This window comes from Cebus imitator, unplaced genomic scaffold (genome assembly GCF_001604975.1).
Source record: "Cebus imitator isolate Cc_AM_T3 unplaced genomic scaffold, Cebus_imitator-1.0 Scaffold342, whole genome shotgun sequence".
Classification (NCBI taxonomy): Eukaryota; Metazoa; Chordata; class Mammalia; order Primates; family Cebidae; genus Cebus; species Cebus imitator.
The window spans coordinates 30904-56790 of NW_016107657.1; the positions used below are offsets into that span (position 1 = coordinate 30904).

At 39.7% G+C, this 25887-nt stretch overlaps 1 protein-coding gene across 3 annotated transcripts; it reads right to left on the reverse strand.

Annotated features, from left to right (window-relative positions):
• SLC39A6 (solute carrier family 39 member 6) lies at positions 1-25711 on the reverse strand. Of its 3 annotated transcripts, none has more exons than XM_017505816.2 (10): positions 25436-25711; positions 22593-23339; positions 20926-21106; positions 19930-20099; positions 18496-18714; positions 7983-8088; positions 5443-5820; positions 3871-3951; positions 2457-2647; positions 1-1235 (listed from the first exon to the last, which is right to left on the reverse strand). In XM_017505816.2, exons 2-10 carry the CDS (start codon positions 23328-23330, stop codon positions 1083-1085), a joined length of 2217 nt encoding a protein of 738 aa, XP_017361305.1. In that variant the 5' UTR covers positions 23331-23339; positions 25436-25711; the 3' UTR covers positions 1-1082. The 3 variants fall into 3 exon arrangements, with proteins under 3 accessions (XP_017361305.1, XP_017361306.1, XP_017361307.1); XM_017505817.2 differs by having other exon boundaries at positions 653-1235; positions 25423-25676; XM_017505818.2 differs by lacking the exons at positions 1-1235; positions 2457-2647 and adding an exon at positions 3059-3756.
• Positions 25712-25887: the final 176 nt, after the last annotated feature.

The window sequence follows — 25887 nt, forward strand, 5'->3', positions numbered from 1 at the left end:
CTAAGTGACATGAGGAATTTATTGTGTAAAAAAGAAATATCTAGAGAACGCCACAGAAAGGCCTAGTATGGTTACAGTACTGAATGTAAAAGGCAATTGCTTACAATGACAACACTGAAGTACTGAGAGATACTAAAGTACTTTCTGAATCGAAGTCAAATGATACTCAGCATGGTTTTAATGTCCTCGTGTATATCAAAGTTTTACTAGTCTGATACTTCTGTAAACCAAGTAACCAGAACACCCAATCATACAGCTTTTGGTGATATATAACTTGGCAATAACCAAGTCTGGTGATACATAAAACTACTCATGGTACTCATCTGGTATATATCCACACAAACATTTTGAAATTCCAATTCCTTGGTCAAGTGATATATTGCTTGAATTCATTAAATATATTTAGATTTCTGTATTATACAAACAAAGTTAAATGTACAACTAAATTAATATATGAAAAGTGCTCACTATGTCTTTACAGGAACATTAATCCTGACAAAAATGTTTAATGAATGTACTCTATGCTAATTCTGCCTTTTTATACTTAATTCTAAATTTCTCCCCTCTAATTTACAACAAATTTTGTGATTTTCATAAGAATCTATGCCTCCCCTTAATTCTCAGATTCTTCTCTTTTCCCCCTTATTTCTTCGCTTAAATTCAGTATAAGCTTTCTTGGTATTTTAGGTTTAATGCACATTCTTATTCCTAAACACCAGCAGTTCTTCAGAGACCTAAAATCCAGCATAGGAATTACTGTGTTAGTTCTTGAAAAAGCACTAAAGACATTTTTCCTGAAACATACAGAACATGTCATGCCAAATCTCTTATTTATACAGTAAACTGGTAATACTGGTGAATTGCACAAAAAGATTATATCTCCAAGATAGAATAACTTAAAATATTAAAACGTACCTTTATGTTACCATCATAATTGACTTTGTAACAGACGGCAATATTCAATACAAAAATCACAAAACCCACTAACTTTAATGCTGCACATTAGAGCATACAAACTCATCTCCCTAAGACCTATTCAAACTATAACAACTTTTTAAGCTACTCTAGCATTTAAACCCTAACTAGAAATTTATACGAAACACAATTTTATGTTCAAATATGGAAATAAGTAACATAATTCCAAAACCCAAAAGCATCCCAGCATTCTGTAAAAGGAAATATCCCCAGCGGCTACATCCATGGTCACTAGCATCATTGTGTAGCATTTCAGGCACCTAAAATAAAAAAGGGAAAATAAGAGTATATTAGCTTTATTTGTAGCTGGATATACTGTGAGTTAATTCCTTAAAACATGATTATATACATACTGACTCTAGCTAATAACGTCATACAGCGTTTCCTAGCAGTTTAAGAATGATTACTTTTGATGTTCTGGGAAAGTAAAAGTTTGTATTGGTTCAGTTTGCTCCACTGGAAAATGAAAAGCGATACTGATTTTCCTACGTCAGTTACTGCCTTCATATCTGAGCTGTAGTTTGTCTTTAGTTCAGAGATAGAAAACCTTATACTATATAAGATATATATTGTCTTTGATTGCTTACCAAGTAAAAAATAAAAATAAAATAATAAAGTATAATTTTAGCAGTAAATTTGGCTGGGATCATTTTGAGGACATTAGTGACAAAAAGATATGACTCCTTTGTTGATTAATAAGGAAACTAAGCATTCTGAAGTACACAGCATACCAACAATATGTGTCTCATCCTGGATTTCCTACAAATCTATAGAAAAGTCACTGCCTGATTACTGAGATTGTATTCTACAACAATACATCATAAGGATGTAAATATTTTTGTGAATCCTGATACATATTAAGATAAAGGTGTGATCAACAATCAAAAAAAAAACTCTAAAGAATCTATATTCTTATATTCTACATCTTTCTGCATATAGAATCACTTCTCATCACTACTGCATTGAAAACCTTTTTTAAAAAAAATGATTTTTTTTTTTTTTTGAGACAGTCTTGCTCTGTTGTCCAGGCTGGTGTGCAGTGGTGCAGTCTCAGCTCACTGCAACCTCCACCTCCTGGGTTCAAGTGATTTTCCTGCCTCAGCTTCCCGAGTAGCTGGGACTACAGGTGCATGCCACTATGCCTGGTTAATTTTTTGTTAATTTTTAATAGAAACAGGGTTTCACCATGTTGGCCAGCCTGGTCAACTCCTGACCTCAAGTGATCTGCCTGCCTTGGCCTCCCAAAATGCTGGGCTAAAAGGTGTGAGCCACTGTGCCCAGCCAAAAAAATGATTTTTATTGGGTCCTAGATACTCAGGAGGCTGAGATGGAAGGATCATTTGGGCTCAGGAGTTTGAGACCAGCCTGGGCTATATTCCACTTCCTGCTCCCCCAAAAAGAGAGAAAAAATGAGGCTTTACTGAATATTTTCTCTATTTTATTGTTAGTCAATAATGTAACATGACTTCTTAAAAACTTACCATATCAACTAGAGCAACATACATGAATAAGCCAGCAGTAAGTGCAAATATCCACATAGAAACATTTTCAGCATAATGACCAATGAAAATTCCTGTTGCCATTCCAAGATACGCCAGCATGGCTGACAAAGCATTATAAAGGACAGCCTGCTTCACGGTCATGCCAGCCTTTAGTAAAACAGCGAAGTCACCTTTAACAGAAAATGAAAAAGGAAGAAAAAGTCATTAAGAAATCATTGTTAAGACAGATACCAAGATACTTCTCAGATTTAAGAAAATTTTCTATTATTTTTGAGAGGGGGAAAAAAAAACAAAATTAAGAATTATCTAGCGTTAAAGCAGTGTTACTCAGTAAATCACCCCAACACCTGTATAAACTATTGTTTTTCCTTTTTATTCTTCATCTTTCAATCTTGCTGTGTCACCCAGGCTAGAGTACAGTGGCAAGATCTTAGCTCATTGCAACCTCTGCCTCCTGGGTTCAAGCCATTCTTGTGCCTCAGCCTTCTGAGTAGCTGGGACTACAGGCACATGCCAATACACCTGGCTAATTTTTGTATTTTTAGCAGAAATGGGTGAAACCCCAGTTTCACCATGTTGACCAGACTGGTTTCGAACTTCAGACTTCAGGTGATCCACCTGCCCTGGCCTCCCAAAGTTCTGGGGTTACAGGTGTGAGCCACTGCGCTAGCCAGATATCTTATCCAAAATTTTCTTAAGGCTTATACTTTGTCAATAAATGATAAATACTATAAATTTACCATTGTGATCTTGCACTGTCTTCAAGGAGCTTGGAATTTGGCCACAAAGAAGGGAGGGATGGGTGGAAAATACATGAGGTAATCAGCAAACAATAAAGGTATTACATAACTAAGAGCTGAAGAGTTTAATGCTACAATTATAAAAGGAGAAAACAGACATATGAAGATGGTAATAAGAGAGAGGCTTCATGGGCCTTGAATGTAGAACATAAATTAGAAGTTGAAGATTATAAGGAATGGCTGAACATATGACAAGGAACAAAAGTGAAAATGGCATCAGTGGTATGTGTGTGAATATATCTCCATAAGGAAAAAAAAACAAGGACATGAACTGGGATCCAGAACTAGGGAAGGATTTAAAGCCTAGTGACAAAGAATAATAATATTCAAAACACAACTCATCCACTTCCCTTCAATTCCAATGAGATTCTCTTTTTCAACTTCTGTTAACGGAAGATGATTCCTTTGTATCCTGTAGTCTTATTCACCTTGTAGGTATGAAGATGATTCCTGAAGTCATCAGTATGCTGGTTGGCAGACTTATGAGAAGGCATGGAATTGATGAAGAAGCTTGCTGAACTAACATTAGCAAAAGCCAGTAACACTAGGACATTTCACCCACTTGGCAAATACAATTTATGTGGTTCTCTCACCTAATTCATGAGGCAACTCATGACAGAACACAGCAACAGAGGTACTTAAACCACTCGATAAGCCTTCAGTAAAAGCAGCACCTGTGTAAAAATCAATCAGAAAAAGTTTGGCTACTTTGTGTGTTTTTTAATCTTTTCAGTATGCAAAATGAGGTAACAAAAAAACTATATTTTGGCTGTGAATGAACAGAAGTTTCCCAACCCAACTTTGTATCTTCTTTGTAAGAAATCTTAGAGTACATTCCATGAGGTCTAAATTTCCCAAAGTAACACATCAGGCATAAGAGAGAAGGGAAGGTTTTCTATGCCTTAGTGTGAGTGGATAGTTATACAAATCTGACAAGTAACTCCTACCATATAAAAGGCATATTCAAGAATATAAAATAAACTGTTTGAAAGGTTTAGGAAAAAACTCTACTCCTGTTAAGGGTATAAATATGTTTTACTTGCCTCGGAGGAATTTACTATGTAATTAGATTTGTTTACATTTATTCTTTCCCTATCTCACTGAGAAAACTCTAAGACAAATAGCTGTCCTTTTAAAAACCTGACATATTATACAATCAATCAATTATAAACCATGACTGTACATGTTTTTTTTTAGAGACAGGGTTTCATTCTGCTGGCCAGGTTGGAGTACAGTGGTGAGATCACAGCTCACTGGAACCTCAAACTCCCAGGCTCAAGCACTCCTTCTACCTCAGACTACCAAGCAGCTGGGACTACAGGTGTGTGCCACCACACCTGGCCAATTTTTTAAAAAAATTTGTAGGCATGAGGTCTCACTATGTTGTTTAGGCTGGTCTTGAATTCCTCCTGCCTCGGCCTTCCAAAGTGCTGGGATTACAGACCTGAGCTACCACGCCCAGCCGACTGTGCAGTTGAACATTCCTCCTTTGTCTGTTTTAGTTCCACATAATATAGTACAAGAGGAAGAGCACTCAACTCCCAGGGAGCCAAGACCTGGGCTCATCTTAGCCTAGTTTTAACACAGCACAGCCTCCTTGAGCAAGTGGCTCCACCTTTACAGGCCTCAGCTGCCTAATTACATGGTTCCTTCCGGCACCAAATTATTAAAACTTGTAAATATTCTATTATCTCTCAACTGTGGTATAACAATTTATTAACAAAAGTTCTGTAATTCTTCTTAGGATAGAGATTGATAACTGGACTGAGATGTATTAAGATTCCTTTAGCATAAAAGATGATGGCAAATATAATTTTACCTTTATAAATATTACTTATATTATTGATAAGAGAACTTCAATGCATAGGGAGAAAAAAAATCTCATATATGCATCATACAAATTAAAGGCTGACCTTAAGATCTTGCAACTTAAGAACAGCTTCTGACAGTTACAACTTAGGTCATGGGCTAGGGACAATTCCTAGCATTTAATCACACCTAACATTAACTGAGTACTTCACTGTCAAAGTCGTAAAAGAAAAAATAACATTTTTATAATCTTGGAAGTCACTAATATCCTCATCTAAACTAATCTATTCTTTGTCAGGTGTTTAATGTGACATTTTCAGAATCAATCAACAAGGAACAAATATGCAGATGTATACCAATTGCTAGGCCATCACTGAAATTGTGCAGGCCATCACCCATTATCACCATCCAGGCCAGAGTGGCGATGCCGGCATCTTTCAGCTCCTCCCGAGAGTAGCGCTGGCTGTGACTGTGAGGATGGTGGTTTTGGTGGTGGTGGTGATGCAGAATGTGATGGTAGTCATGATGATGGTGAATGAGATCATCCGACTGGCCGAGTGTATCGTGAAAATGTGAATGGCATTTATTCTTGCATCCTCGGGGTACATATTCATTGTAGACTTCCTGTGGATGAGCATGAGCTATCATGACCTCTTCTTCTTCCAAGACTGCAGGCTGCTGAGAATCGAAGTGGGAGGGCTCTTGTGAGTCTGCTCTTAAATAGCCTTCAGTTCCTAGGAATAAACATAAAGGGCATGTGGACAGTTAGAAGGCTTTGTTAATGAACTTGGGGACATTTCAAACTGCACTGAAAAAGTAAACAGAAGATCTTAAAGCATAGTAACTCCTTCATATCTGCAGAACTAAACACTGAAGTATTAGTGATGAGAAACATCCACAGGTTTTAATGAATTCCAGAAATGGAATGGTCTCAAATATTAAGAATGGATTTTACATGTTAACCTTCAATAACTACCTCTCAGATTCTCCCTTAACTTCTTCTACCTCCCTACCTTTTTAAAGATGACTTTTTTTCTCATCCTAAAAACTTGCTTGTTTTAGAAAACATGATGTTAGATATTTAAAATATTTATTTTAGAAAAATAGCGAAGGAAAATTAGAAATAAAAACCATGCATAATCCTGTCATCTGACTTCCTCTTTTTGGGAAGGCAAAATTCAAGGAAAAAACAGAGAATCTGAATTATTTCTCATTACCAAGAAGCATTTATTATTGGTGCAAAGAAAGTAAATTGCCACGATAAGGTTATTTTTCTGTGTCCTGTACATAGTTATCAATTTTCTTTGAACCACCCCTGACACTGCAGTCCATTTCTAGGGCAGATATTTCCTCCCCATCATTACACATTTCACTGGAGTCCATTCAAAAAACTGAAGAGGGAGCAGATGCAGGAAGAAGAGCGAAAGCATTTTACTTGGTCTTTAGAGAAAAACAGCATGTTGGAGAATACACAGTGGACAGGAAACCATACAAACAGGTGGCAGCAACAATACAGTTGTTCTCTCACCTCAGGTAACAACTGCCTAATACATACCAATGCTGAGCCAGGTACTCCAGAACTAGGCACTAGGGATAGAGCGGAGCCTGACAAAATATCTGCCCTCAAGAAGCTCATGATCTTGTGGGGAGACAGCCACTTAGCAAGGAAACACATGTATTAAAAAGGTACTGGAGGCACTGGTAAGTAGAAATTAGAGAGGGGCAATATGGAGAGTGACTGGGAGACCTGTTGTAGTTGGGTGCTCAGGGAAGGCCTCTAAAGAAGGAGGTATCTGATTTGAGACCTGAACAAGAGGAGGAATTTATGTGATGGTCTCAGAGAACAGTATTCCAAGCAGAAGGAATAGTGAATGCGTGGCCTAGAGACAAGCCTTGTGTGCTCCCAGGGTGAAAAGAGGGCCAGGGAGGCTGGAGCAGAGTGAACAATGCAGGAGAGTGGTGGGCTCAGCAGGACCTTGAAGATCATGGCAAGGAGCTGGGTTGAAAATACGAATCTTAACTCAGTCTGTCCAATGAGATATGCCAAGCAAACAGCCAAGTTACAGGAAAAAGAGGAGAAACATGGTAGATATAACTTTAGGCAAGTGATCACAATTAACACTGCCAATTAAGTGACAAAGAATCCTATCAGGTGGCACAACATGTCACAGGAAAGGACAAGTACCATTTTGTGGTATTCCTGCCAAAACTGATCAACCTAATCATGCAAAAATACTAAACAAACCCCAAATTAGAAGCAACTAATTTGATCCTGAATTGTACTCTGGAACAATATTGTGGTGGGAGTTGAGGGAGTGTTGGGGTAAAAAGCACTATTAAGGCATTTGGAACAAAAGAATACAGAGAATGGCACTGTATCAGTATAAATTTCCTGATTTAATAATTAAACTGGTTATATGAGAGAATGTCCATTTGCCTAGAAAACGCATGAAGTATTTAGAAGTAAAGAAACATCATGTGTATAACTTACATTCAAATGGTTTAGAAAAAAAGTCTGCGTCTAGCTGGCCCTCTAGGCACTAAAAAATTAAAGAAAAAGGTATGTGTGTGTAGACAGAGCTAGAGAAAGAGAGTGAAAGATAAATGTGTGGTAAAATAACGGGAATGTGAGTGAATGGGATACAGGAATTCTTTGTATGGTTCTTGAAGCTTTTCTATGAATACAAATTTAGCTCAAAATAAAAAGTTACAGAAAAAATAAATGTAAATATACATAAAACAACTTACTAACTGGCAATTTTTTAAGAAGTATGAGATATTGAAAAAACCAAAACCAAAAGGACATGGTCCCATTTCTTCCAGATGGTCCAAGCTGCCTGCAAATCATACAGCAATGAACTCCCTCTGGCCCTAAAATTTATGCATAAGGACTTACGATCATCTGTATCTACTTTCTCCTCATTTGTTGAAAGTTGAGATTCGTATTTGGACAACTGCTTCTTAATCTCCATATCATCATCATTTTCAGGTTTCTTCTGATTCTAAAACAGTGAGGGAAAACAATACTTTAAAACAGTAATTTGTTTATATGTACAGCTTTCAATCAATAACCAGGTAAGCAGAAGACACAGAATGCCCCCACAGTCATCTACTCTAATGGTCCCACACTAGCAGCACAGTATCTCCTGGGAACTTGTTAGAAATGCATACTCCCAGCCGGGCACAGTGGCTCATGCCTGTAATCCCAGCACTTTGGGAGGCCTAGGTGGGCAGATCATGAGGTTAGGAATTCAAGACCAGCCTAGTCAACATAGTGAAACCGTGTCTCTACTAAAAATACAAAAATAATTAGCCAGGTGTGTTGGAGGGCACCCGTAATCCCAGTGACTTGGAAAGCTGAGGCAAGGAGAGCATCACTTGAACTTGGGAGGCAGAGGTTGCAGTGAGCCAGGATCATGCCACTGCACTCCAGCCTGGGCAACGGCGCGATACTTTAACTCAAAAAAAAAAAAAAAAAAAAAAAAAAAAACCCAACCCCCCCCCCCACACCCAAAACAAAAAAAAAAAAAAAAAGAATATAAAAAACCCCACAGGTAAATAAAAAAAAAAAAAAAAAAAAAAAAAAGGAATCCATACTCCCAGGCCACACCTCAGACCTAATGAATCAGAATGTGGATTTAAACTACATCCCTGGGTGATTCATACAGACATTAAACTTAAGAAGCTCTACCTCAGCTTATCAATTTAAAGCTAGCCAGTGGCATTTCCTTCAGGCATCTAGTGATCCATTAGCCACCTGCCTGGCTTCCTCCATGCCTCTTCTGCACACTGAAACTTCAAACTTCCCATACTTTTTATAACCTATAACTATAGATTTTTAGTTATTAACCTTAAAATACTTTTCTTTACTAAAACACCGTTAACATGATTTCTCTTTTAAAACAAGCCTCTATTAACCTTGGATTCCTCACTGGGCTTTTTAACCATCCCAAATACTGTACAGGAGAGACTGCCCCTAAGTCCAAGCAACCTTTATGTTCTGTAACAATCACTGTTTGAACAATGGTGCCTGTGTATCACCTACTTCTACAGAACATTTAAAATAAAAGTTATCACATAAATAACAGATTTCTTATTTGCAGTACCTTTGAATATGACAATCACTACCATAACTAAGACTTCATTTGCACTCTAATAGCATATCAAGTGTCTATACATTCTTAAGTTTTAAGAGCTTTTAGGACATGGATCCAAGATGGCCAATTAGGAGCACCTCAGGATTGCAGCTCCTAGTGAAAGCATGGAGGGTGAGTGGACACCGCATTTCCAGATGGATTTTTATTGCCCACAGACCAGGAGATTACCAGGCAGAGGAGCCCCATCGGTTGCCAGCGCAGCTGTTTTGGCCGGCGCTGCTGTTTTGCCAGCGCCCTGAAGCAGTGGTTCTCCGTACAAAATACACGGGTCCGGGCGCTGTTTTAGCTGGCGACTGGAGCTCCTGGGAGACAGAGTCACCCATTCAACTGATAGAAAAAGGGACTGAAACAGGGAGCCAGGCCGGGAGATTCCTGGGCAAAAAAGAGCCACGAATCTCAGTGCGGCTGTTTCAGCCGCACGGGAAATCACACAGATCCCGGTGCCTTTTTAACAGGTCGCTGGAGCACCTGGAAGACAGAGTCGACCATTCAACTAAAAAAACAAAAAGGGCTCTGAGGCAGGGAGCCAGGTGATCAGGCTCGGCTGGTCCCACCCCACAAAAAAACTGCAATCAGAAATGCTCTGGATTGAGAGTTTCACAGCAAGCACAGCTGAACATGGGAGGGCCCAGCTCTATGAGGGAGGGGGATCTGCCATTACCGAGGCAGTCTACCACTACAGAGACAGTTTGCCATTGCTGAGGCAGCCCACCATTACAGAGAGAGTCCGCCATTACAGAGGTGTGCCACCATTGCCGAGGCAGTTCTAACTATACCCGTATAAACAGGACTGCAAGGAAGTTCACACAGCAGCTGGGCGGAGCCCACAGCAGCTCACCAAAGCCTCTGCAGGTGGACAGTGACCAGGCTGCCTCCTCGCTGGGCAGAGCAGCCCTGAAAAAAGGCAGCAGCACAAGAGAAACTCATAAATAAAGCCCTAACTCCCGGGGACAAAGCATCTGGGAAAAAAAAGGGGGGTTTATGAGTTCTGCTGCAGCAGACTTAAACGTACCTGCCCAACAGCTCTGAATAAACAATGGAGCTCACAGCTCAGCACTTGAGCTCCTATAAAGGACAGACTGCCTCCTAAAGCAGCTCCCTGACCTCCGTATATCCACAGAGTCACCTCATAAAGGAGAGCTCAGACTGACATCAGGTGGGTATCCTTCAGGGACAAAGATAGCAGAAGAAGAAACTGGCAGCAACCCTTACTGTTCTGTAGCTGCTGCAGGTGATCCCTAGGCAAGTAGGGCCTGGAGTGGACCTCAGCAGTCCTAGAACAGAGGGGCCTGACTTTTAGAAGGAAAACTAAGGAACAGAAAGAAATATCTTCATCATCAACAAACTGGATGTCCACTCAGAGACCCAATCTGAAAGTCAACAACTACAAAGACGACAGGTGGATAAATCCACAAAGATGGGAAGAAACCAGCGCAAAAAGGATGAAAACACCTGAAACCAGAACGCCTCTCCTCCTACAAGGGATCACAACTCCTCACCATTAAGGGAACAAGGCTGCATGGAAAATGAGTGTGATGAATTGACAGAATCAGGCTACAGAAGGTGGGTAATAAGAAACTTCTGTGACCTAAAGGAACATGTTCTAACCCAATGCAAAGAAACTAAGAAACTTGAAAAAAGATCTGATGAAATGCTAATGGGAATAAACAACGTAGAGAGGAATATAAGTGAATTGATGGAGCTGAAAAACACAACACGAGAACTTCGCGAAGTATACACAAGTCTCAACAGCCGAATTGACCAAGCAGAAGAAAGGATATCAGAGGTTGAATCAACTCAATGAAATAAAATGAGAAGCCAAGATCAGAGAAATAATGGTAAAAAGGAATGAACAAAGTCTCCAAGAAATACGGGACTATGTGAAAAGACCTAATTTACGTTTGATAGATGTACCTGAATGTGATGGAGAGAATGAATCCAAGCTGGAAAATACTCTTCAGGATATTATCCAGGAAAACTTCCCCAACCTAGCAAGGCAGGCCAATATTCAAGTCCAGGAAATACAGAGACCACCACAAAGATATTCCTCAAGAAGAGCAACCCCAAGGCACATAATCGTCAGATTCACCAGGGTTGAAATGAAGGAGAAAATGCTAAGGGCAGCCAGAGAGAAAGGTCGGTTACCCACAAAGGGAAGCCCATCAGACTCACAGCAGATCTCTCAGCAGAAACCCTATAAGCCAGAAGACAGTGGGGGCTAATATTCAACATCCTTAAAGAAAAGAACTTTCAACCCAGAATTTCATATCCAGCCAAACTGAGCTTCATAAGTGAAGGAAAAATAAAATCCTTTACGAACAAGCAAGTACTCAAGAGATTTCATCATCACCAGGCCTGCTTTACAAGACTCCTGAAACAGGCACTACACATAGAAAGGAACAACCAGTACCAGCCACCCCAAAAACATACCAAATAGTAAAAAGCATCAACACAATGAAGAAACTGCATCAACTAACGGGCAAAACAGCCAGCTAGCATCAAAATGGCAGGATTAAATTCACACGTAATAGTATTAACCCTAAATGTAAATTGGCTAAATGCCCCAATCAAAAGACACAGACTGGCAAATTGGACAAAAATCCAAAACCCATCAGTGTGCTGTATCCAGGAAATCCATCTCACATGCAAGGATACACAAAGGCTCAAAATAAAGGGATGGAGGAAGATTTACCAAGCAAATGGAGAGCAAAAAAAGCAGGAGTTGCAATCCTCATCTCAGATAAAATAGACATTAAACCAACAAACATCAAAAGAGACAATGAAGGACACTACATAATGGTAAAAGGATCAATGCAACAAGAGCTAATGATCCTAAACATATACGAACCCAATACAGGAGCACCCAGATACATAAAGCAAGTTCTTAATGACTTACAAAGAGACTTAGACTCCAACACAGTAATAGTGAAAGACTTTAACACCCCATTGTCAATATTAGACAGATCAACGAGACAGAAAATTAACAATGATATCCAGGACTTGAACTCAGGCCTGGAACAAGCAAACTTAAGAGACATTTGCAAAACTCTCCACCCCAAATCCACAGAATATACATTCTTCTCAGCACCACATAATTGGAAGTAAATCACTCCTCAGCAAATGCGAAAGAATGGAAATCATAACAAACAGTCTCTCAGACCACAGTGCAATCAAGTTAGAACTCAGAATTCAGAAACTCAGAACCACACAGTTTCATGGAAACCAATAACAGACTTAAAGAGAGCCACATCAAGAACGAACTGCCATTCACAATTGCTACAAAGAGAATAAAATACCTATGAATACAATTAACAAGAAACGTAAAGGACCTCTTCAAGGAGAACTACAAACCACTGCTCAACGAAATAAGAGGACACAAACAGATGGAGAAACATTCCATGTTCATGGTTAGGAAGAATCAATATCGTGAAAATGGCCATACTGCCCAAAGTAATTTACAGATTCAACGCTATCCCCATCAAGCTACCAATGACCTTCTTCACAGAACTGGAAAAAACCACCTTAAACTTCATATGGAACCAAAAGAGAGCCCGCATAGCCAAGTCAATTCTAAGCAAAAAGAACAAAGTGGGAGGCATCACAGTACCGGACTTCAAACTATACTACAAGGCTACGGTAATCAAAAGAGCATGATACTGGTACCAAAACAGAGACACAGACCAATGGAACAGAACAGAGGCCTTGGAGGCAACACAACACATCTACAACCATCTGATCTTTGACAAACCTGACAAAAACAAGCAATGTGGAAAGGAGTCCCTGTTTAATAAATGGTGTTGGGAAAACTGGCTAGCCATGTGCAGAAAGCAGAAACTGGACCCCTTCCTGACATCTTATACTAAAATTAACTCCAGATGGATTAAAGACTTAAACATAAGACCTAACACCATAAAAACCCTAGAAGAAAACCTAGGCAAAACCATTCAGCACATAGGCGTAGGCAAGGACTTCATGACCAAAACACCAAAAGCATTGGCAACAAAAGCCAAAATAGACAAATGGGACCTAATCAAACTCCACAGCTTCTGCACAGCAAACGAAACAGTCATTAGAGTGAACTGGCAACCAACAGAATAGGAAAAAAGTTTTGCAGTCTAGCCATCTGACAAAGGGCTGATATCCAGAATCTACAAAGAACTAAAACAGATTTACAAGAAAAAAACAAACAAGCCCATTCAAAAACGGGCAAAGGATATGAACAGTCACTTTACAAAAGAAGACATACATGAGAAACATATGAAAAATGTTTCTCAACAAATATATGAAAAAATTTTCATCATCACTGGTCATTATTGAAATGGAAATCAAAACTACACTGATACACCATCTCACGCCAGTTAGAATGGTCATCATTAAAAAATCTGGAGACAACAGATGCTGGAGAGGATGTGGAGAAATAGGAACACTTTTATACTGTTGGTGGGAGGGTAAATTAGTTTAACCATAGAAGACAGTGTGGCGATTCCTCAAGGACCTAGAAATAGAAATTCCACCAGCAATCCCATTACGGGGTATATATCCAAAGGATAATCGTTCTACTATAAAGACACATGTACACGAATGTTCATTGCAGCACAGTTTACAATAGCAAAGACCTGGAACCAACCCAAATGCCCGTTGATGATAGACTGGACAGGGAAAATGTGGCACATATACACCATGGAATACTATGCAGCCATCAAAAACGATGAGTTCATGTCCTTTGTAGGGACATGGATGAACCTGGAAACCATCATTCTCAGCAAACTGACACAAGAACAGAAAATCAAACACTGCATGTTCTCACTCATAGGTGGGTGTTGAAGAATGAGAACACATGGACACAGGGAGGGCAGCATCTCACACTGGGGTCTGTTGGGGGCAAATACGGTAGGGACAGCAGGGGGTGGGTAGTTGGGGAGAGACAGCATGGGGAGAAATGCCAGTTATAGGTTATGGGGAGGAAGGCACCACATCACACTGCCATGTGTGTACCTATGCAACAATCTTGCATGTTCTTCATATGTACCCCAAAACCTAAAATGCAATTAAAAAAATAGAAAAAAAAAAGAGCTTTTAAAGGCAAACACAGACAAATCTTTGCAGTTATGCTGAATATAATGCCTCAATCAGAGAAAGTACTTAAATATTTTTAAAAATAAATGAATTCAGGGTATCTTAAATCACTTTTCCTGGTGCTTTCTTATTGGGCAATTATTCTAGAACTTACAGTTTAACCTATTCTTTCATTCCATAAGTATCAAAGGCCCACACAATGTTCCCTATGCTAAATGCTAGGAGTACAACATAAAACAAGACACACACAATATCTGTTCTCATGGAGCTTATTATCCACAGGGAGAAGGGTTTTACACAGATAATAATTATACAATTCTTTGATTATAACTTTGGATACATTTTACAACAGGAAAGAACAGAGTGTTATTAACAGTGTATAATAACATGACCTCATTAATTTCTAGAGGGCCACTGAAAAAATGTAACATTTACACCAAGACTAAAAGGTAGGCAGGAGTTTGTTGGGGAAGGTGGGGAAGGCAGCATTCCAGGCAGGGAGAATAGCACTTGGAAGGGGTCCGCACTGTTCTGGAACTCAAAGAAGTACAAGGTGGCAAGGCCTACTAGGTCAGAGAGGGTGGCCAGAGATGAGGCTGAGGCAGCTAAAGGAGACCAGACAATAGAACTCTGTTGAGAATAGTGGGCTTTGTCCAACGACTAACGGAGCCACTGAGGGAAGGATTTTGAGTAGTGGTGTGCAACCTCATCATATTTTCATTTAAGCAAATCACTATCTGCTCTGTGAAGTCTAGATTGGGAAAGGAAAAAAATAACGTGACAGGCCCCTATTAGGAGGCAATAACTGTCACTCAGGTAGGGAGACAACCATGGCTTGGATTAGAATGACAGCAAGAAAGATGGAGAGGAATGGAGAGACCATGGACATATTTAATAAAACTTGACTGGATATGGGAATGAGGGGGTATCAGAGATGATTATCCAGTTTTCAACATGAACAATAACCTTCACTAGCAGAAGGTTAAGCTTAACTAGCAGAAGGCAGGTAACCTAAAAATATGATATATAGAATCTCCCAGGGGTGTAGCATGAATCTTTTAAGAAAAGTCCTAAGTAAAATGGCCAGTTATGAGTTTCAGGAACTCCTCATACTCACCATATAATAAATAGTATTTTTCTTTTTGAGAGAATTAGATTAAAAATTATTAAGTAACTTTAATATCTGGATGCCTTTAAAAAAGATAAACTCAACATATTTCAAAAAGGGAAGAGAACATGTAACATTTGCAAAACTTCTGTAGGAAGTCTTCGCCTAGAAATTTTGCTTACTTGCTGTTTCATGTTCCTTAAACATTCAATATTTATTACCATCTATTATGTACCAGACACTATTCTACACATTGGAGACAGAGCTATAAACAAGACAGAGAGATCCTGGCTTTTAAGAGCTTACATTCTAGCAGATATTATTTTAAAGCAGAGAGCATCAAACTACTCTGACTACAACCCACAGTAATATGTGTAATATAAACATAGTAATATATATATATAGAGTACACCCTAATATTACTGTTGCATTTTAAAATATTGGTTATGACACACAGATTGATTTTATAACTCACTAATAATCTAGAGTTACAACCTAGAGTTAAAAAAAATTGCTCCATATCAGATAACAGAGGGCCTATCTCTTGGAGTCCAAGATTAAAGAGTGCTAAGTTAAAGAAAAGCTATCCTTAGCCGGGCTTGGTGGCACGAGCCTGTAATCCCAGTTACTTGGGAGGCTGAGGTGAGAGGATTGCATAAATCCAGGAATTTGAGGCTGCAGTGAGCTATGATCATGCCACTGCATGCTAACCTAGGTAACGGAGCAAGATCCTGTCTCTTAAAAAAAGAAAGAAAAAATAAAAGTTGTCTTTAGGTAAAATTTGGAAACTAAGTTGAAATGAGAATGTTAAATAAGTTATGGCATTTTGACCCAGACGTACAGTTAAAAAAAAGAAAAAACCCATCCCCAAGTGTCCCTGAATAATTGACCTTTTTTTTTTTTTAAAAAAAAAGTAAGAATAACTGCAAAGGACTTAAAAGAAGTAGGAATAAACTAGTCCATATATGGTAGGTAACCTAAAACTATGATACTATGATAGATGGGATCTCCCAGGGGTGCAGGATGGCTCTGTTAAGGAAAACCCTTAGTAAAAAATGCCTGAAGAGCTCAAAGTACTCACTATATAATGAGTAGCTTTTTTTCTTTTTGAGAGAATTAAATGAGATTAGAAACTATTCAATAACATTAAGAAATAGTCCAAGGGAAGTAACTGGGACAATGGGAACACAGAAGATGACTTCCTTGATTGAGAGTAAATAAGCTAGGCCGGGCACGGTGGCTCACGCGTGTAATCCCAGCATTTTTGGAGGTCGAGGCAGGTGGATCATGAAGTCAGGAGTTCCAGACCAGCCTGACCAACATAGTGAAACCCTGTCTCAAAAAAAAAAAAAAAAAAAAAAAGCTTTTCTTATTTTACTTCTTCTCTCTATATTTAGGTCCACTAAAGAGAGGGTTCAAAATTTTTGAGATTTTGGTGAATGTAAAATCCCTAAGAGCAAATACTCCTAGTATAAATACTCTCCTGTTTACACATGCATTTGTTTCCCACAGTGAGCTGTGGATGATTCTAAGCTGAGTTGATTCTATGCTCAGCAAGAATCAACTGTGTTGGTTTTGAAATCTCTTCATGCCAGTTACACCTATTACTGTAATTGCACAATTTAATTACACATTGCTCAAGCTATGAAATGATGATAAGAAATTACTTCCTTTTTGGGGGGTAGAGATGGGTCCTGGCTGTGCCCAGGCTGCTCCCAAACTCCTGGCCTCAAGCAATCCTTCTGCTTTAGCCTCCCAGAGTGCTAGGATTATAGGCGTGAGCCACCGTACCTGGTAGGGGATACTTAATTCTGTGAACACAAAAGCTGAATGCTTTGAAGATTCAAATGCAAGATGCTAAAAAAAAAGATATTAAATTATGTAAGGCTACCACTGCATAATTTTTTTTTTTTTAATTTCCAAAACCTAGATTCTACATTCAGAATAGCTTTAAGTGTGTAACCTCTTGTTCAATTTTAGAGAGACCAAAATTGGAAATCGTAGATGGAACAGCAAGGCTGATAAAGAAAAAAAGAAAAGATGATACAGAATACAGAACTCCAACTCAAAAAACATCCTGGTAAATATCAAATGACCAGAATATGAGTATACAGATGTTATGTTAGATTAAAATGTTGAGATGTGAAGACATAATTTTTATTTATTTATTTATTTATTTTTTGAGACAGTCTCACTGTTGCCCAGGTTGGAGTGCAGTTGTGCAGTCTTGGCTCACTGCAGCCTCTGCCTCCTGGGCTCAAGCGATTCTTGTGCCTCTGCCTCCCGAGTAGCTGAGATTACAGGTGTGCACCACCTTGCCTGGCTACTTTTCGTATTTGTAGTGCAGATGGAGTTTTGCCATGTTGACCAGGCTAGTCTCGAACTCCTGACCTTAAGTGATCTGCCTGCTTGGCCTCCCAAAGTGCTGGGATTATAGGCATGAGCCACGGCGCCTGGCCCCCACGTCAGTTTTAAGAGTCTCCTAACAGTCTTCTGAATGACTTGTCTGATCATATGAAATAAAAAGTGGCAAATTACCATAGGCAACTCAAAAGAGTATGTGTGTGCGTGTGTGTTTTGCCAGAAAGAAAGAGCCTATTGTTTGACTTCATACCATTTCTGATTCAATTTGCAAAGGGTAAGCCTGTAAAAGTCACATACCCTTTAAAAGAAAACAGAACATTCAGCTACTAGGTAAATAATTTGAAAGTAATCACATTAGTTAATCATAACTACTAATAAATATTGATGGTGTACCCATGTATCCACGATGCTTTTGGTCTTTAAGGCCCTGCTGGTTCCTTGTCTGGTCACTCACAGAGATGTTTATCCTGGCCTTTCCTACTCTGTCATGAGTTTCAAGGGAATAGCAAAGATGGAAAACTTCAGAGCTATTAAGATATAAAAATGCTCCTCATAAATATCTCTAGGACCAAAAAGTACTTCAAGGGTACTGAATTCCCTTTCAAATAAAGCTCATACAATTAGGCCTGCTAGTCTAACAATCTAGTTAGGGTACTACTATAGATGTCTGAAGCATAGTAAGTAGTCAGCGTGCTTTTTCTTACCTTTTTTTTCTTATCTTTAAATTGTTTGATCAATGTGAGGACATGTTCAACAAGAAACATGAAATATAGGCCTCCTAGAGCTGTTAGCCCCTTCCATGTAGAATCAAAGTAGGCACTTTCTTCTATGTTTTGAGAAGAAAGATGACTGAAAAGTGGTCCTCTTTTCATTTCCATTGCTGGTTCTTCATGGCTATGACTATGGTGGTGACTTGCATGAGACTGAAGGCAAAACAATTTGTTATTTATAAATGCATCAGTTTCACATAACAAGTCAGAAAGTTGGCTATGTAAGGCCAAATTTGAAATCATTCAGAGTTAGGCAATTATTCACATACTTCAGAGACAAGGTGAAGTTTAGGATATTAAAAATAAAATAACCAATGAATAGCTAGCTATCTAGAAATTAATGCATGCCATGTACTATGGCACTTCTGATACATTCCCAGTGACCCTCACAATACATAGTGAGAATTTTGAATGTTTGACAAATTATCATGGCCACAAGTAACAGGAATACTAGACTGAATGTGCACGGTTTCTACTGCTTATATTTCCAACTGAAAAGTCCATGTTATCAGACTAGCCTTGTAAGAAGACTAGCGTGTATATGTTGGGCCCTGGCAGGTACCTGAGATCCAGGTGCACTGCCCTAGCAGCCTACAGCTAAATGGAGTAATAACTACTGCTACTGCACATTAGGGAATCAGGGTGTGGAACCCACTAAGAGACTGGGGGAAATCACACAGTACGCCTCATATACATGCCACTTTCTATCAGCAGGTATTCCCCAACAACTGCCATTTGGCGGTCTGAGAGCTTGTCAGAGCAACATAGTTTTCTTTTACTACTGAATGGAACATGAGATTTGTAGTGCCCTAGGCATGGTGTGATTTCCTTTTCCTACTTATCCGAAATCCTTTGATGGGAATTTACGCATATTTTTTGAGTGAGCGCCTATCCAAGATATTTGATGGAAAAGTAAATTAACTTTACCAAGCTTGTTTTGTGTGTCATGAAGTATAAAATTCTAAATACATACATACATTCAACTCTGAAGAAAAACCTCCAAGTTTCTTGGGTACATAAAGGGTCACATATTTTATTTCTGTGGCAATTGCACTAACAGGTAACAACTTGCTGCAGTTCATCACAGTACTAACAGCTGGGCAGAATTTGTCTCTTTTTATTAAGTGAGTTTCAAAAAGTTAAATTAGTTTGTGTTTTGTAAAAGTTAAATTAGTTTGCGTTTTGTAAAATTCACAGACATTAAGATCTAGCACAAAAGTACAGCTTTCACTTATCAAACATATTTTAAAATAAGCTTTTTAAAACCAAATTTCTAACATTTTATACAAAAAAATAGTATAAATCAAAACATACTGTTTTTTCAATGTTGAATAATCAAATACTAACACGACAAATTACTATACTCACATGTGGAAGAAGGTGTAAAAAAGCATCACCACTCAAAGTTCCAACGGCCAATGCCACAAGGAAACTCAGGAGAAATTTGAAAAACACCCGATTCATGAGAGGCACTAAGATAACCCCCAGCAAAGACAGAAAACTGATGATGGAAATGGCTATAAAGCCACCAACCCAGGCTGTCAAACAAAACAGAGCAAAGAAAAATTTATACAATTAATAAACTTTACAAGAAAGACTTTTGGAGAGTAGCATAAAGCGACATGTAAGAGCAGAGAAGCTAAAAACACACAAATTGAATACAAATAGGACCTATTGGGACAATAGCACAATAACCAAGAAACCTCTTGTTAGCTCAAATGAACAACCTGACTGGTACTTAAGAACTCTGCAGGTAAGGAGCAAAGCCCTAACGGGAAATTCTTCAGGCAAATACATGGTTACCAAGGATGTACTCTAGCTCACTTAGGAACTGAGCTTTTAGACTCCTATAAACAGCTAAATTATAAAAGATTTTTTTTAGAAAAAATGAAAAGAAAAAAGAGAGGAAGAAACCAGGAACTCAATAATGTCCTCAGAAAACAAAGCAGTGATTTCTTCCTCATTACTTTTGAGCAATGCAACCCTGCACTATAGAAGAGTTTATCCTAATTTTAATTATCAGTAAGAATATATCAGTATTAGGTTCCTAAGCAGCAGAGATGAACATGAGACCTCCTCCCAAACAGTGCGACACGATTTAAAAATCCCAAATTTCAGATAATCCTGACACCTTCTTGTAGGATGAACCCAGATAAGTCATAATTGAAACGTTATTTTCTGGGTTTTCTTTAAAGGGCAGGTCTAACACCTTTCCTTGCTTTCTTCATATTCAAGGTAAAGAACAACTAAGATGACATATTTGGAATTGTACTGGAACAACAATTAGGCTGATGCAAGTCTAAGGAAAAGCACAAAATACATGTATCTACTAAAATTGTTTTTACATAAAAAAGGCAATTCTACCTATTTGTAATGAATAGGTCTTTGGAGGGATTTCAGCCTTCTTTTCACTTGTATGAATCAGACAAGATCTAGCATCAATTTGGTTGATTATAGCTGGACAGAGATAGTTGAACTCAGTTGCATTCAGCGGAACCTGAATGCCCATGCCATGAGATGTCAGTAGCCTTGATGCATTGAAACACTGAAAGAAACAAAGCAGTGAAAATTACCAAAAGGCATCCCCATCAGAGTAGTGTGATGACACAATAACCCTTTTTACTAAAGCTACTTCTTTGTTTTCCCAAGTTAATGAAAATTAAAATCAACTTCTGTTTTGAGCACTTTGGAAGTTGCCTCCATCTACCTGGTGATACTATGTCACCACAGTGGTATCCCATCTCTTCTATCTACTTCATCAGAGAAGCAGTACATCACCAGTCACCTAGGGAGAAAGCCTCAAGTGGAACAAGCATGAGGATGAACGGAGATTCACAAGCCTGTTAACTCATTGTATAAATGTATTAAGGAAATGAGCTTTAATTTCACAATGGGGTTCATCAGAGATTGAGAAATATGTTGCTTCAGTACTAACGCTATCCTACTTGGCCTAAACAAGTCCAAGACATGCCCCTCTTCTAGTAATGACTCTACTTGCAAAAACTCAGTTCTGTCTACGTACCTGGCAAAGTAATGCTCTGCAATGAGAGGATATTAAATTATGCAGATGATTCTTGCGGAGGGCAAGGCTGGTTAATAAAACAAACCTGTACCGGCAGGCAGATGTTTTCAACTACTTAATTGGATGACAAACTTAGTTTGAAGATACTCCTCTGTGCAATCTTTCCCCCAACCAAGAAAAAAAAAAAAAAAAAAAAAACTCAAAACTGGCTTTAGTACCAGTTTCTCATCTTCTGTAAAGACATTTTAAACTCCCACCACAATTCTCAGTTGATACTACTAGGAGCACTTTATCACCAGTGTTGCTATGGCTATGACCACTACTAGAATGATTCCAGAATTAGTACAGTCAGATGCTGGTTTGAATGAAGAATTTAAGTTTTACTTATTAAACTGTAACTAATTCCTTATTTGTTTTTTTTTTTTAAACACAATTCCTTGTTCTTGACATCTCTCAGTCAAGGCGAATTATGTAGAGTCTGGAAGTCTACTCTAGAAAAACCACATGAACTCAGAACCTCACTACCCAGACTTTTCCCTTGTCCAGCAAGACATTCTTGGAAACTGCTCCAATTTCAATCACTTCTCAAGTCATTGTGGACCTCTGTCAAGGAGGTAGCAGTGCTATTCTCAGTGGTCTTCAGCCCCTCAGTCACACCTTTCTCTAAAACATGGATTCTAACTCCTGCTTTCAATCCCTTATTTTCTATTTTTTTACTAATAATATGCACCTTTATAGTCTTTCTCCAAAGATAACCTTGATACCTTTCTCTTTTTATATTCTATAACAGAAAAAATTTTAGGAGGCAGCACTATACTCACCAAAAGAACTATTCCCTAAGTTCTGAATTGGGAATGTTTACAACATAGCAGGCATGCTTTGTGCCAAGTGCCTTGCTGAAAAGGTGGAAATTCCCTTTTTAATAAGTTCACCATTTTATTTTTACTTTAGTAGAAGAGACAGGACAGACACACAGGTATATTAAAATAATAAACAGCACTCAACTTACCTCCTGAGGATTTTCATTCATGTTTCTGGAATACATAAAGCCTTTTCGGGGCTCACTCACAGATTCATTTCTTTTCCTACCAGCCAGCTGGCTCACCCGGCTCTTTTCTGTGACACTGGGTGGAGTGGAGCCGCTTACATCTTTGGGGAAGAGTTTTCCAGGTTTTGGAGTCTCTATTGTCTCTAGAAAGTGAGTTCCTTCAGAGACAGTGTTGTACATGGTTGAGGTCACTTGACTAGCACTAACACTGTCCTTGACATTCCTTCTACCACTGGCATGTTCGGGTTGGTGAGCTCCTTTGCCCTGGCTGTTTCTAGGTTCTTTACCTGAACTATCTGAGTCATGGTCCGGGCAAAGAGCTTTCCGATTATTTTTACCAGAAGCAGCATGATTACGGTGAGAGTGATGATCATGGTCTGAGTGATGCTCGTGGTCTGAGTGATGCTCATGGTCATGGTGTATATGGATTCTTTTAATCTTATCTATGCCTATATTTTGAAGCAATTTTCTGAACCCTTCTACTGACAAAGTATTATTTTCTCCATAGCGGTAGAAAAGCTGTTGTAGATGATATTGGCGTGTGGTAATTGCCAAGTCAACATTAATGCCAGATTCCCAATTTGGATTAATTTTCTCAGTAGTCTGGGGGAATGCAGCTGCTGATTTTAGTTCATGAAGGGGATTTGTGACAGAGAGGGTGAAGGTCAGGATCAAGATTACAGATAACTTCCTCGCCATTGTGCATTCCTAGAAAAGACAGGAAAAAAAAAATTCTTGGCTCACTTCTAAAACAAATTGAATTAAGAAACCTCATAGTGAAAATTAATGTGTAATCAAATAATCAAAGTTGCCAAAGGATCATGTGGTGTGACCAGTGTGGCACTAGGTACTGTGAATATGGAGACAACTAGAATCCTAGGCTCTAACCTTGCATTGCTAAAACACATGAAACCACTGGAGAACAGCTAGCTGAGTGCTAAGAGACTGACATTAACACTGTAAAAGCAATAGAAACTCAGAGATAGGAGAGATCCAGGCGGCCACAGCCATCAACTTCTTACTGAAGTTGAGAATTTGTTTGAACAATTATTTGAATCACTAAGGCAAATGATTCAAAATGAAATCTGGGCAGGGCGTGGTGGCTCATGCCTATAATTCTAGCACTTGGCCAAGGCAGGCAGATTACCTGAGGTCAAAAGTTTGAGACCAGCCTGGGCAACATGGTGAAACCCTGTCTCAAAAAAAAAAAAAAAGAACTACGTGAAATCTAGCTACCTTCATCATCACCACCGTTTCATATAATAATCTTCTAACACCAAAAAACAGAAATAATCATCTCAGAATTCAAGTATTTAAAAAATTTTAAACGAATACACTCTCCTTATATACAAGTCCATTTAAGGCCCTTTTCCCCAATCACAATCCTCAAAGGTGCTCAATTTTGCCAGTGCATCCCTCAAGATATTTTCTATGCATACTCAAATACATGTGTACTTAATTTTTTAAAACAATTTCTTTGTTTGTTTTGAGTAGAGACAAGGTCTCACTATGTTGCTCAGGCTGGTCTTGAACTCCTGGCCTCACGAGATCCTCCACCTCCACTTCCCAAAGTGCTGGGGTTAGCGGTGTGACCACCACCTCAGCCTTAAATAGGTGTATACTTTAAATAAACATAGAATCTTTTTTCCTACTTGACAATGAATCGGACATATTATGTCCGCACACAGAACTCTTTAAGTAAATTCAACATCATGAAAAACTCACTGTAGCATCCTTGTTACTACAAACCAGTCAACATTTAATCACAGACTGTTAATCATTACAACAGTGTTTGGAACCAAAGGCCTATGCACCCAGAGACGAGTTAGCAATTGAGTTGGATTTTGAAAAGCAGAATTGTGTTAAGCAGAGCCAGAATTCGGTTAATTCCGACCCGGCAGGATGTCCAGCACCAACGGTGGACGTGAAGGTGGTCAAACCCACATCTCCCGCAAAAGACGCAGAGGTCGAGTTTCTAACTAAGCAATAGCACAGGGCTACCAAGCTCTACCGCGGCCAGCTGTTCTTCTTTAAACAGGGCTCTGGAATTCATCACCTTATCTAAAACACCGGTAATACCTATTTTGCAAGGCGAATGAGGAAAACACTTGAAGGAATATATATCATAAGTGCTCGTTAAAACTCAGGTGTTGCACAAGTGCAGCGTATCATACAGAGAGCAGTGGGAAATGGACGTACGGCGTGGAACGAGGCTTATGAAAGAGGAATTTTTGGGGTCTGAAGTTTCGAGAATTCTTTAACTGGCAAAAGAGAAACATTTAGGAATCATTCCCAGGAGAGAGGCGAGGAGCGCGATGTGAGGGGACTAGCACAGGGGACAGCTCCAAGCAGCTCCAAGCCTTTCTCCTGGGAGGATGCTGAGCGCGGTCGCGGACCCGTTCGAGAATCTCCTTCCCTGGAAGTTGGCGCGTGCTGGAGAAAAACGGAAAGCAGAAGGGCCTTGGAGAAAAAGGCAACTACAGAAACAGAAAAGAAGGCACAAAGCTCTCTTCTAAAACCTTTTTATTTCTAAACACGTCAGTGGCTTCTTCGGATATGGGATGAAAAGTACGAATCGTTTCCTCAAAAAATCCTCCGAAAAAAGCCCAAAGCCCATCTGAGCACCCTTAGAAGCCCGGCTCTCTAGGGCGAGTGGACGCTTGCGGCGGGATCCCCCCCAGCATCCTCTTTCCGTAGCCCCATGCCCAGCCCGCAGGACCCCGGTCTCCGCAGAACCTCCCTGCCTGTCTGGCCTGCGGGGCTCCCCTTCCCAGGCGCCCCGCTCCCGGACCTCAAAGACTCACGTCTCCGCGGCCTCGTGGTCCCACGGCCCGGCCACGCGCGCAGATTCGGTTCCACGCGGGCGGTCCGAAGGGCTCGGAACGGGCGCACTGGTCTCTTCGAGAAATCTCTACCAGGCGCGGACACGCGGTAGTTTCATTGGGTTGGCTGCCCCTTGGTCCGGGGATAGCGCCGCGCAGCCACCAGGCAGCCGCGCCCCTCGCCTTCGCGGAGCTGGAGGACAATCACTAATTACTGCCGAGCTCAGCGCCGCGGGGAACCACCGCCCCCTTTGGCAAGGACTGCGGGGCATGCGCAGTGCGACCCCGGAACCCTGCTCCGTAGACGGATCCGCTTTTCCGTGTTCGCCGACGCCGAGAGAGTGTGGCGCGGCCCTAGCGCACTCTAAGCAGTTGGGGGTCCTTTCTTGGAGGCCCGGCTCGCTAGTTAGCACCCCCGGGGCTAGCCCTGGCCG